The sequence below is a fragment of the Podarcis filfolensis genome (genome assembly GCF_964270895.1).
Source record: "Podarcis filfolensis genome assembly, chromosome: 8".
In the NCBI taxonomy this organism is placed as follows: domain Eukaryota; kingdom Metazoa; phylum Chordata; class Lepidosauria; order Squamata; family Lacertidae; genus Podarcis; species Podarcis filfolensis.
The window spans coordinates 90,055,341-90,067,685 of NC_139611.1; the positions used below are offsets into that span (position 1 = coordinate 90,055,341).

The 12,345-nt window shown below is 53.1% G+C and overlaps 1 protein-coding gene across 1 annotated transcript; it reads right to left on the reverse strand.

Moving 5' to 3' along the window:
• Positions 1 to 372: 372 nt before the first annotated feature.
• Positions 373 to 7,855, reverse strand: PPP1R14A (protein phosphatase 1 regulatory inhibitor subunit 14A). Its single transcript, XM_083628186.1, has 4 exons — positions 7,619 to 7,855; positions 2,843 to 2,923; positions 1,938 to 1,970; positions 373 to 814 (listed from the first exon to the last, which is right to left on the reverse strand). Exons 1-4 carry the CDS (start codon positions 7,838 to 7,840, stop codon positions 674 to 676), a joined length of 477 nt encoding a protein of 158 aa, XP_083484312.1. The 5' UTR covers positions 7,841 to 7,855; the 3' UTR covers positions 373 to 673.
• Between the last annotated feature and the right edge of the window lie 4,490 nt (positions 7,856 to 12,345).

A 12,345-nucleotide genomic window follows, 5' to 3' on the forward strand; every position in this document is an offset into this window, starting at 1 on the left:
AGGCAGCAGCAGCAGCAGGAGCCATCCTCAGAGCCCAGCCACGCTGGCAATTTTGAGCTGGAGACGAGCCCAAGAGTTTGCCCCTGGCAGAGAGTGGGGCATGGGCAGAGCTGGAGGCCGCGGCCCCAAAAGAGGCTTCTGGGCACGTGAGGGGGGGCCCAGCAGGATCCAAAGCAGCAATTCCCGCATTGCAGGGGGCTGGACTAGATGGCCCTGGGGGGTCCCTTCCAACTGCATGTTTCCCTGATGGCTTTGGGGGGGGCACAGGCTGCCTATCCCTGCAGCCGATGTCAGCAGCAGGTGTGCGACAGGTACCCCCTCCCCACGGAAAACCCCCCCACCCCTTCAGCCGAGGCAGCAGCTGACCTGTGAGCCATTTGAGACAGAGTGCTTTATTGCAGGATACACGGAAAGCAGACAAGACTGTTCACTGTACAATGGGGAGGGGGTTCAGAGATGCTGCTGGGGGGCGCAGGGTGCAGCATCTGGGGGGCTGGGGGACGTCCCTGCAGCCAGATGCAACAGGGGGGAGATGCGCCTCATCCAGACACCATTGCGAACCTGCTGTTGCTGCTGCCACTGGCAGCCTGACCTCTATATTGCCCCCCCCGTCCTCCCCCTGGAGTCCACCCCTGAGGCTTTCGGCAAAGCCTTCCGCAAGACCAGGCGGCTCTCACACTCGCTCCTCGGGGCTCCCCGGGCCCTGATCCGCTCTCTCCCGGCTGCCGCCGCCTCCGCTGTCGGGGCTGGTCCGGCGGAGGACGTGCTCTGTCCGGAGGCCCCTCAGCTTCCCCAGCAGCTCCTGGATGAAGTCCTGCGACAGGAAGGAAGGAAGGAAGGAAGGGGTGAGTCCCGCCTCTCTCCGGCCGGTGGGGAGAGAGGGTCAGAGGCCAGGCTGGGTCAACAGCCGGGTCAAAACGGCCGGCAAGGGAGGGGGAAAACATTCCCAAGGAGAGCCTGGCTGCTGGATCAGACCAGGGGCCCATCCGGTCCAGCATCCTCTTCTCAAAGGGACCAAATATCCGTCTACCTAAACCACAGAGCCTAGGACTTGCCGATCAGAAGGTCAGCAGTTCGAATCCCCACGACAGGGTGAGCTCCCATTGCTCGGTCCCTGCTCCTGCCAACCTAGCAGTTCGAAAGCACACCAAAGTGCAAGTAGATAAATAGGTACCGCTCCAGCGGGGAGGTAAACGGCGTTTCCATGCGCTGCTCTGGTTTGCCAGAAGCGGCTTAGTCCTGCTGGCCACATGACCTGGAAGCTGTACGCCGGCTCCCTTGGCCAGTAAAGCGAGATGAGCACCGCAACCCCAGAGTCGGCCACGACTGGACCTAACGGTCAGGGGTCCCTTGACCTTTAGGAGTCCAGGTAGACTGTCTGTGGAGCTGGGGGTTCCCTAAGGACATCAGAAAAGCCTGGCTGCGGCCAACGCCTTCCCCCATCCAGCGTCCTCTTCTCACAGTGCCCCCCCCCAAGCTGCTCCCCAGCTCCCTGCCCTGAGAGCAGCCAGGCTGGCTAGCCCTGGGGGGAGGGGCTCTGTGCTTCTCAGCAGAAGGGATCCAGTGGGGGAGGCAGGGGATGCTCTTGGGAGTGACCAGCTGGGATTGGAACGCCAGGAATCCCTGGGAGGATCCAGCAGCCATCCCAGCAGCCACCGGGAGGGGGGGGGGAGGGAGGGTGGAGGCTGTGTTGTGTATCTGGGTGGGGAGGGCTTTGCGCCAGCGATGGGAGCTGCATCCCCTCCTCCTCCTCCTCCTCCTCCTCCTCCTCCTCCTCCTCCTCCTTCTCCTCCTCCTCCACAGACAACCACTCCTGCTGGGAGAGGCTTCATCCGGCAGGTGCTCTGGGGGGGGGGGCAAGCGGCTAATTCCCCTCCCTCCCCTTGCAGGGTAAAAGCCAGAGGGGTCCCTGGGGGTCAAAGAGCAAAGGCACCCACCTCTGTGTCCTTGTGGCAGGACTCCAAGATGCTCTGCAAAGAGAGGAGAATGAGGAACAGCTGGGGGAGCCTGCCTTGCATCTCAGCCCCCTTCTCTGACCCTGGAATTTGGGGAGGGGGCAGGAGGAGAATCCCACCTCTCTTTGCTCCCGGTGCAGCTGCAAACCCCATCCCCCAAAAGCCTCCCTCCCTCCCGCCCAGGCCCCCTGGCCCCTCGGCCTGCTGCAAACTCATCTTCCCTTGGATAAAGTTGGGATGCCCTTCCGCTTTAAGCTCTTTTGGTTTTGATTTATTACTATTTGGATTTCTTTCCAGCTGGCGCGGCAACATGGCAGGCGTGCTTATCAGTTGCACCAATGGCCTTTACCCCGCGGATCCCTGGTTATTGCACCCAGGCCAGAGGCAGAACTCGCTTGCTCACAAATGCACAGAGGCTGGAAATCTTATCATCAGGAGCGCTGGATCCTGCCCACCAGCCTTGGGAGAGGACCGTAAAGAAGCCACCTTATACAGAGTCAGACTATTGGTCCATCTGACTCAATACTGTCTACACTGGCTGGCAGCACCTCTCGCCCAGCCCCACCTGGAAATGCCAGGGACCTTGTGACCTTCCACACTCCGAGATGGCTCTTTCAGGGATCTCATCCAGAGGGGGTTTCCTGCACAAAGCTCCCTCCCTCCAAATTTGGGGCACAGGAACATGGGGTCCTGCCTCAGCCTGGGTGAGAACGCTGCTCCACCCAGCGCAGTCTCCACGCTGACTTGGGAAAGGCTCTGCAGGGCTGTTTCCTTGCCCTACCGGAAGATGCTGCCAGGCTAGGATGGGTAACCTCTTGCAAGCCACGCAGCTGACCTGGCACTGAGACAGAGCCCCCCCCCCGACGGCAGCAGCCCCCTGCGCCAACCTGCAGCTTCTTGGCCCGCTCCTCGTCTGCGGCCATCTCCAGCAGATCGTCGATGTTCACCTCGTCCGGCATCTCTGCTTCCTGCAACGAAAGCCAGGGGATCAAGTTGGGCTCTGCGGGACCAAGGAAGCGCCCCAAACCTCAGGAAAGGGATCTTGTGCCCCTGCAAGGCCTCACCAGGGACCAGCCCCTTTACAGGACTCTGGAATAGGGGGGCCAGCCACCATTTGTGAAGATCACAAGCTGGCTCGCTAGGAGATCCTAAGAACAGAAAATGGGCCAAAGACCCATCTGGCCCAGCAGCCTGTTCTCACAGTGGCCAACCCGACTCACAAGCGAGACCCGGGTGCAGGAGCAGCTCTCTCCCCTCCAGTGGTTTCCAGCAGCTGGGATTCAGAAGCATCTCTGCCTCTGACAGGCAGAGCGTAGCTGCTGGCCAGAGAGCCCTCTCTGTATGCTCTGCGAAGAGCAGAGACCGGAAGCTCCATCCCAGAAGCAACAGCCTTCGTCCTCCATCGCAGTTGACCCCTCTCCCCCTCCCAAATGCCCCCTTTGCCACCCTCCTTCCTGAGTCTGCCCCTGCCGCTTCATGGAGGTAGAAACTGTCTCTCATGCCTTGTCACGCTGCCGTTTCTGCGGGGATCTACGCTCGGTATTCATCACTCCTGTTATAAAAAAATCTCCAAATGTTAAAGAGTATTTACAGAAATATTGTAAAATTAATGAATTTTAGAATAATGTTGGATTAAAATTAAGAGATTTCTAGCTGTAATGAGTTAAAAGAATATGAAAAAAAATGGGTTTATAAAAGTAAAATATTAAGAACGTAACAATTTAAGAATAAGGACTTGAGTAGAATAAAGAGGGAAACAAATTGCTGAGTTAATAAAGTGAATTGGAAAACAAAAAAGAGAGGTATGAGAAGGTCCAAGAAACAAGTAAATGAAAAATAATGTGATTGAAAGATTTTTTTTTCTTTTTCTGTTTGTTTTTATTTTTTGTAATGTAAAAATCTTAATAAAAATCTTATAAAAAAAATAAAAAAATAAAAAAAATCTCCAAATGGGTCCGAACTTCAATGTCTAAAACTCCTGGTAGAGAACAAGGATCTGGAGATCACACTCAGGGTGGCCAAATTCTGTGCGACTGCCATAAAACTTAGGGAACAAGTGGTGCTACCAAAATAATTAAGGTTTTAAATGAAATTTTAGGTTATATTTTAGTGATCAAGATTTTATATGTATATGTATATGTGTGTGTGTATATATATATATATATATATATATATTGCTGCCGCTATATCTGAATTGTCTCTGTTGTACCCAACTGCAATTCAGTGTATCCCTGTTGTGTTTTATGATTTTCGCGATATTGTAAGTGACCCGGAACTGGTCTGTGACCGTAATAATAAAATTCATTCATTCACCACCCTTCCTGCAAAGACTTGGCTGGTGGCGCCACTCCAAAACTGCCTCCAGAAGGAGGGAGCTGCTGCCCCTCTGCCTTCCTCGAGCCCTGGGCTGCTAAGAGGGGTCTTGCAGAGGGGGCTGGAGAAGGCAGAAGAGGCCAGGCCACGCTTGTGCCTTGGCACCCAGCAGCACCCAGCCCTGTCGCCCACGGAGGAGTGGGTCAGCTTTTATTTGCTTTCATTATCTTCGTTTATGCTGGCTGAAAGGGTCAAAAGCCTTCTGGGGTGGCTTGCAAAGTGGAACCGTGCTATGCACATACACCCCCCCCAAACATTAAAATATCCCTGAAAAATAAAAGGGCAAGATCAGTTAAAGGCAGAGGACTCCCTCCAGGCCTGTTCAAGACCTGTTTGTCAAGGCGGGAGCCTATTCCGTAAGGATCAGGCATCCCGTAGGGATCGGGCCCTGCCGGGAAAGGCCGCCTCCTCTGCCAGCCAACCGGACAGACCTGCACTGCAGGGCCTCCTGATCGGAGGCTGATTGGAGGCCCGAGCTGTTGACACGCCTGCAGGCAGCCCTGGAACCCAACCCAGCCCATGGGGCCCCAAAGGGAGATCAGCAGCGCTCCCCATCGCTTGCCCCAGGAGCTGCAGCCTCCCAGGGTGTCCTGACCTGAGCAAAGGGGTTCAGGGGGAGGCCTGCAGGCAAGGCGGGGGCAAAGGCTGCTGTGTCCCCCCCACTGCTGTGCGGCTGCAGAATTCGCCGGCCAGCTGAGTCCTGCTCCTCTCGCTGCAACTCCCCTGGGATGCGCCAAGCCAGCCGGGCTGGAAACTTTCCTTTCATGGCAGGGTTGCGGGCGCCTCTTTTATAGATGGGTCTGGCTCCTCTCCGCCCCCCCGCCCCCCCACCTCGCTCCCTCCCAGGCCTCAGGCTGCAGGAATGCATTCTCTTCCTCTTGAAACGCCACTCTTTCGTGGGACCAGCTGAGGTCTGCCCCCCCCGCAAGCCACCCCAAAGCAGCCCCTTCGTGGGGGGGGGGGACAGGAGGAGGAGATCCCCACTGACAAACCGCCCTGTGGGCTTGGGATGAAGGGCAGGATATTAATTCAATTAATAAAGGCAAAGTCAATAGCTCCAGGTCGCCTCCGGGAGCAGCACAGAAATGGTCTTAATTATTATTGTTGCTCTTACTATTAATCACAGGGGCAGCATCCTTGCGTACTTCCAGAGGGGTCTGGGAAGGGACCCGAGTTCTGATTCTGCCTTTCATTGCTCTGGAATATGGGGAGGCAGAAGCCACACTGGTGGGGGGGGCACCAAGAGCAGGCAGGGGGCTGGACTGAGGTGGGGTGGCAGCAGAGGAGGGAGAGAGAGGGGATGGGCAAGCAAGACCAGCCCCATGGCGGGTGGGCAGGGGCCTGTGCATGTGGGGGTGCAATGTGGGATCCACAGGAGAAGAAAGGCCTGGATGAAAGAAGGACCACCAAGGAAGGAAGGATCCAGACTCTCCAGCCAAATCAGAGCGGAAAAGGATTCCCATTAGGAGACGGTGCAGAGAGAGACAGTGTGGCATAGTGGTTGGAGTCGGACCTGGGAGACCGGGGTCAGAGCCCCACTCAGCCATTAAGTTCACTGGGTGACTTGGGGGACAAATCACTGCATCTCTCAGCCTAGCCTGCCTCACAGGGTTGTTGCAGGGATATACCCTATGCCTTTTTAAAATGTGTTTTTCTGTTGGGGGGGAATTGGGTTGTTGTTTTTATTTTTATTATGTATTTTGTGGTTTTATATCTGGATTTTATTTTGTGAACCTCCCTGAGACCCTTGGGTATAGGGTGGTATATTATTATTATTATTATTAATAATAATAATAATAATAATAATAATAATAATAATAAATGGGGAGGAGAACCACACGCCCCACTTTGAGCTCCTTGGAGAAAAAGTTGGGAAATAAATGCAAGGCATAAATAAACAACGCAGGCCAGCTTCCTTCGCCAGAATCTGACCGGCTGCCCCATCTTCTCAGGACTGGACAGGGCTCTCTGGTTCCCCCAGTCCTGCCTGGGGCCTTGGCAGTTCCCTGCCCCTGAGCTGAGACCCTCTCCCCCCATTTCACATCCTGGCACCATATGTCTGGGGCAGTGCCTTAATCCTGCCCGAGGGCAAGTAATCAAGAAAGATCAAGAAAGGGATTTGGCGAGATTAATAGGGATTCTGCCCATCGGAAAGCCACATAGAAATATTGGGGTGGCAGGAGAAGAAAATGGAAGGGGTGCCAGGAGGGAGAAGGGGCTGCAGCCCCCCAGGGGGGCCAGGAGGGAGAAGGGGCTGCAGCCCCCCAGGGGTGCCAGGAGGGAGAAGGGGCTGCAGCCCCCCAGGGGGGCCAGGAGGGAGAAGGGGCTGCAGCCCCCCAGGGGGGCCAGGAGGGAGAAGGGGCTGCAGCCCCCCAGGGGGGCCAGGAGGGAGAAGGGGCTGCAGCCCCCCAGGGGGGCCAGGAGGGAGAAGGGGCTGCAGCCCCCCAGGGGGGCCAGGAGGGAGAAGGGGCTGCAGCCGACCTGCTCCAGCTTCAGGGATGCCACACAACCGGGCGATGGCATCTGGGGCAAGAGAGGAGCAGGCCTGGCTGGATCACAGATCCCTGGCACAGGAAGAGAAAGGATCACAGACCTATAGTGTGAAAAGGGACCCTAGAGTCATCTGCTCCTGGCAATGCAGGACTCTTTTGCCCAAAGGGGGGCTCAAACCCACGAGCCTCTGCCAAGGGAGCTGCTGCCCCAGCAATGACCAGGAAAGTGGGGGCAGCTGGGTCAGGGCGAGCAGCTCCATCCTGAGGCTTCCTGGAAACAGCGACTTCCTTCCCGGTGACCTACAAAGAGCCCACGCAGTGGCTGGGAGTTCCGCAGGCTAAATGAGCCCTGCTTCTTCCGTGAGAGGATTCTGCTGCCACTCTCGGGTTGCCCAAGGTTCCCTCTCGGCAGCTTCTGAGCTGGGAGCATCTCTTTGGCCCGACCCTAAAGCCTTCCTCCCTGCGTGAGCCTCCTTTGGAAGCAGCGGGTTGGGCTCGATGACCCCTGGAGTTCCCTTCCAGCTCCACGCTCCTCGGATGCTAAGCCCACACGCCGCCCTGCCGGGCCCCATCGCTCTCCAGGGAGGACGGCAGAAGACCCCCGCCTCCAGCCCCTCACCAGATGCGCCTCTTTCCCCAGATGGCAGCCCGGATCCTGCCCCTCCTTCCCCCTCTGTCGAGGCAGCGCCTGCAAGGGGAGCGACATCAGCAGCCGCGCCGGAGGAAGCCGCGGAGTCTCCCCGTGAGGCTTCCGACGGGGCGGGCGACCTCCCGGCTCGCCTCCCTCGGCCCGCTCACCTGTCCCCGGTAGAGCTCCTCCAGGCGGCCGTCGATCCACTTCTCGGTGTCGAGGCGCCGCTGCAGCTCCCGCCGGTCGTACTTGACGGTGACCCTCGCCTGGCGCCGCTGGATGCCCGGGCTGGGCGTCCTCTCGGCCGCGCGGCCGCCCCCCGGAGACAGCCCGGCCGGGCGCGCCGGCGAAGCCCGTCCCAGGCGCCGCCCCACCCGGTTCGCAGCCATCGCTCGCGCCGCCGCCCTCGCTGCCCGACGGGGCGCCCGCCGCCCCACGGCGCCTTATAGCGGGCGAGGGGCGGGCGGGGAAGGGCGGCGTGGCGCCCCGCCCCACGGCGGGCCCGGACGGGGCGGGCGGCCCCCCAGCGCCACCTCCCGGCCGGCCCCGTCCAGGCCAGGCTGCGCGCCGCCAGGGAGACCCGAAGGCTCAGCGTCCCGTTGCGCGGGGAAGTCTCCAGCCAGATGCCTCGGAGAGGCTGCCCTCTTGGCAGGTAGGCTGCCCTGGACGTGGAGGCTCCATGCACCCCCCCCCCCAAAAAAATATGCCTTTCTTCCGTGCATTTGTCTTTCAAGGCTGCTCATCATCTCATGGCGAGGGATTCCTCAACAGGGAAGGTGCATAAAAGACTTTTTGGCCCCTTTATTCTTTGGGTCCTTCTGAACTGGGAAACGAGAGTTTGGGGTGATGGGTACCCAGCCCTTGGGAAGGGGTGGGGGGAGAAGGCGGGGTTGGAGTAGAGGGCAAAGGATGATTTGGGGATGGGGGAGTGGGAAGGCGGTGAGACCATTCTAGGGGATGTGAGGGGGGTCTTGAGCGGGGGTCTCCGTGCTTTGCCCATCCCCACCATTGCTCACAGCAGCTGAGTTCTGCCCTGTGGGAAGCAAAAGAGCGGGGGGGGGGGAGCAGCCCGGGAGGTGGGGGCCTCCTCCGGGAGAGGCGTGGGTCTCCCCGACCCACTTCTGAACCAGACAGCTGGGCAGGAAGGAAGGAGGGAAGGAAGGGAGACGCGCAGCTCCTCTGCCTGTTCTCGTCCTTCTTGCCAACGTGACGCCCACGGGCTGCAGATGGGGCTCCTCATCCGGGGAAGGGAGAGCTGTTACAAAATTTCGGGGTGCACAAATAGCAAACACACAGCCCACAGAAAACCAACCCTTCACCCTTCGGATTTTAGGAAATATTCCCTAAGAAAACTACACTTTTAGCACACAGAACAATCCCAAACAAGCCATCTTGGCTCTCTTTGTGACTCCAAATATTTCCTTAGAGCCCATTTAGGAGAAGGAAATAAAACTCGCATCCTAAACCTCGGCTGCCTTGTGGGATTTTCCAGAAGAAGAAAAGGCTAAGGAAGAAAAGCTGCATATTTCTGGAGTGGGGTCCCTGAGACGGTTGGATGGCACCTTGCACTAAGACTACTGGGACTAATCTTATTATTATTTATAATAATTTTTATTGAATTTTCAATTTTACATTTCCAAATAAACATTTTACAAACTCTGAAATATCCAGTGACGTCCCTTCTTCTCTTTCCATGGTTCATTTTGCATATCATACATCCCTGCATATTTTACTATAACTATTCAAATCATTTCTCCACTTTTACTTCCATCAGAAATTATTTACTCTGTTGATGCTGCCAGCGTTTTGAGCTGCATAAATATTTTCCATATAGTCAATAAACGTTTTCCAATCTTCTTTAAACCTATGTTCTTCTTGCTCTCTTATCCTATATGTTAAATCTGCAAGTTGTGCATATTCTGTCATTTTAAGGTCGGCAGTTCGGATCCCCACGACAGGGTGAGCTCCCGTTGCTCGGTCCCTGCTCCTGCCAACCTAGCAGTTCGAAAGCACATCAAAGTGCAAGTAGATAAATAGGTACCGTTCCGGCGGGAAGGTAAACGGCGTTTCCATGCGCTGCTCTGGTTCGCCAGAAGCTCGCCAGAAGCGGCTTAGTCCTGCTGGCCACATGACCCAGAAGCTGTACGCCGGCTCCCTCGGCCAGTAAAGCAAGATGAGCGCCACAACCCCAGAGTCGTCCACGACTGGACCTGATGCTCAGTGGTCCCTTTATCTTTAACTTGTGCTAGCAATTTCCTTTACTTTGCAGAGTTTCATATTCCCCTTTTAAACACACAGTGGACAATCAGTTGCAGGCTTGTGTAAGCCTCTCACTATTAGGTTCCTGGTAAGTTCCCTTATGTCCCTCTTAAAAGAATAAACACGCCACAATCTTGTGTAAAGTATATAAAATAAGTTTACTCACATCAGTTCACAGTGGGATCCCTGAAGGCAGACTTAGTTACAAAGGATATACATGTTGATCTATCCCATATGGGGATAATCCCAGTGTCCTATGGTGGCTGGAAGCCAACAGAGCATCTCTAGCTAAAAACTGCTCCAACGACAGAGGAAGTCAAGGGGGGGCTGCATGCCTTGTCCTTTTGTTACCTGGACAGGTAAGGTCATGCCCACCTCTAGTCACATGCAAAGGACGTATGTCCCAGCCAGGAGGAAACAGGAAGTTTTCCACTGGCTGGACCAAACATTCCCCCGCATGTCCACTCTAGGAAAACAAGGATTGTTGTACTTGACTGCTTGTACATTGTCTGTCCATATTAACTCGCTTAATTGTGATTGCTTCAATGGGAGATAGCTATAAAGGTGTTTTTCTTTCCAGCAGATTTTTATATTTCTCCTAAGAAATATATATTTATATTTTCTTACTAAGAATGTGGTTCATAAAACTCTTGCAGATTTTAGCCTTCCCATACCAGACATGCATGCCAGCCGAATTTTTAATCTTGACCCTCTAAATCTAAGATGTCTGCATTATCCAATACACTCCATTCTTTTAACTAACACAGGCAAGCTGCCTCAAAATACATTTGCAAATCTGGCAGAGCAAAGCCTCCTCTTTCATTTGTATCTATCATACTTTTATGTTTAATTCTTGGCTTTTCCCCGTCAGATAATTTTGAGATATCTTTTTTCCATTCTTTGAAGCAGCTTAAATTATTCACAATTGGGATTGATTGGAATAAAAACAGCATCCAAGGCAATAAATTCATTTTAATAGCTGAAATTCTACCTAACACGGGAGAGTTTCATTCTTCCCCATATATCCAACTCTTTCTTAATTTCTTTCCACAATTTAATATAATTATTTTCAAACAAGATGAGATTTCTTACTGTCAATCAAATTCCCAAATACCTAACTTTTTTTGCCTATTTTTAGACCAAACATCCTTTCTTTAAAAAATTTCAACTTCTCATCCATGTTTTGAAACAACATTTTGGTTTTATCTGAATTTACTTTAAAACCTGCCACTTCTCTTTGTGATAATGATATAACGTTTGTAAGTTTCCAAGAAGCTCTGTAAGAAGGTTTGGTAGAAATATTGTTTAAATAACATGGTAAGATAAGATATACATAGTGCAATATAAATGAAGAAATGTGAAGATATGTAATACCTACGGAAAATTATCAGACATGTTGATGGAAGTCTAAAAGAAAAAAGACGTGTGATGAGTTCCTAATGTTTAATTGTGTTATAAATTTGTTTTTATTGGAAAATTAATAAAAATTATATACAAAAACAAAAAAAACAAAACCTGCCACTTCTCCAAACCTTTTAATTTATTCTAATGCTTTGGGAACACTCTCCAAAGGTTGTTCTAGTGTCAGCACCACATCATCAGCAAATGTTCTTAATTTATAAACTCCACGTCCCACCTCAAGACCTTTAATTTTCCTATTTTTCCTTATATTTCTAATGTCATAATAAACAACAGTGGATACAGGGGACAGCCTTGTCTCGTTCTTTTTTCTATTTGGCATTTGTCTGAAAAAATATTATTTATTAATATATTTGCAAATTGATCTGCATAGATTGCTTTAATTCCTGCTAGGAAAGAATTACCTATTTCCATTTTCTCTAAAACCTTGTTCATAAATGACCACGAAATATTGTCAAAAGCTTTCTCCGCATCTAAAATGATCAATGCAGCCTATTTTTCATTTCTTACTTCCAAATGCTCTATTAAATTAATTACATTTCTTGTATTGTCTTTCATTCTGCTAATTTTATTATTTGCACCCAGCCTGATTGGGTTGTACTCCGTACGCCTCCTTCTGGCAACTCCTCCAGCCCAGACGGTCCCCAGTGTCCTGCTCTGCTGTCCTTTGGGCCACGTCCGTGAGGCTGGTCGACCGATCCTCGAACTCGGCACAAGGCAGCTTCCTCGTTTCCACAGGGAAGGGTCACCACTTACCAGTTCCAAAAGGGGAGCTCCTCTTCTTGGACATCCAGCCCTGGGAATCAACACAACAGGCAGAAACTCCGAAGGGGCTTTTGGCATTTCCCTGACATTGTGGTGTAATTCTGGCATAATTCCTCTGAACCACAGACCAAAATCTTTAGGCCCAGCCAACTCTCTCCCTCCCTCTCTCCCGTGGTCCTTCTTATCCTATTGGGGGCGGGGGGCCCTCCAAGCTGAATTTCCCCCTCTCTTCTGTTCAATTGTTCCTTTCATTTGCAAAAGCACTTTGTCCAAAGTGCTTTCCATAGAAGCAAAACACCATCAGAGGAAGGGAGGAGAGGGAGGTGACCAAGAAGAAGCGGACATCAGGATTTCCCCCTGCCCCAAAACAGGACCTTCTAGCGCCAACTGCCCCAGGATGCTGACCCCTTGCTGACCCCTTGCTCTAGATAGAGTTATTAAGATTTCATGG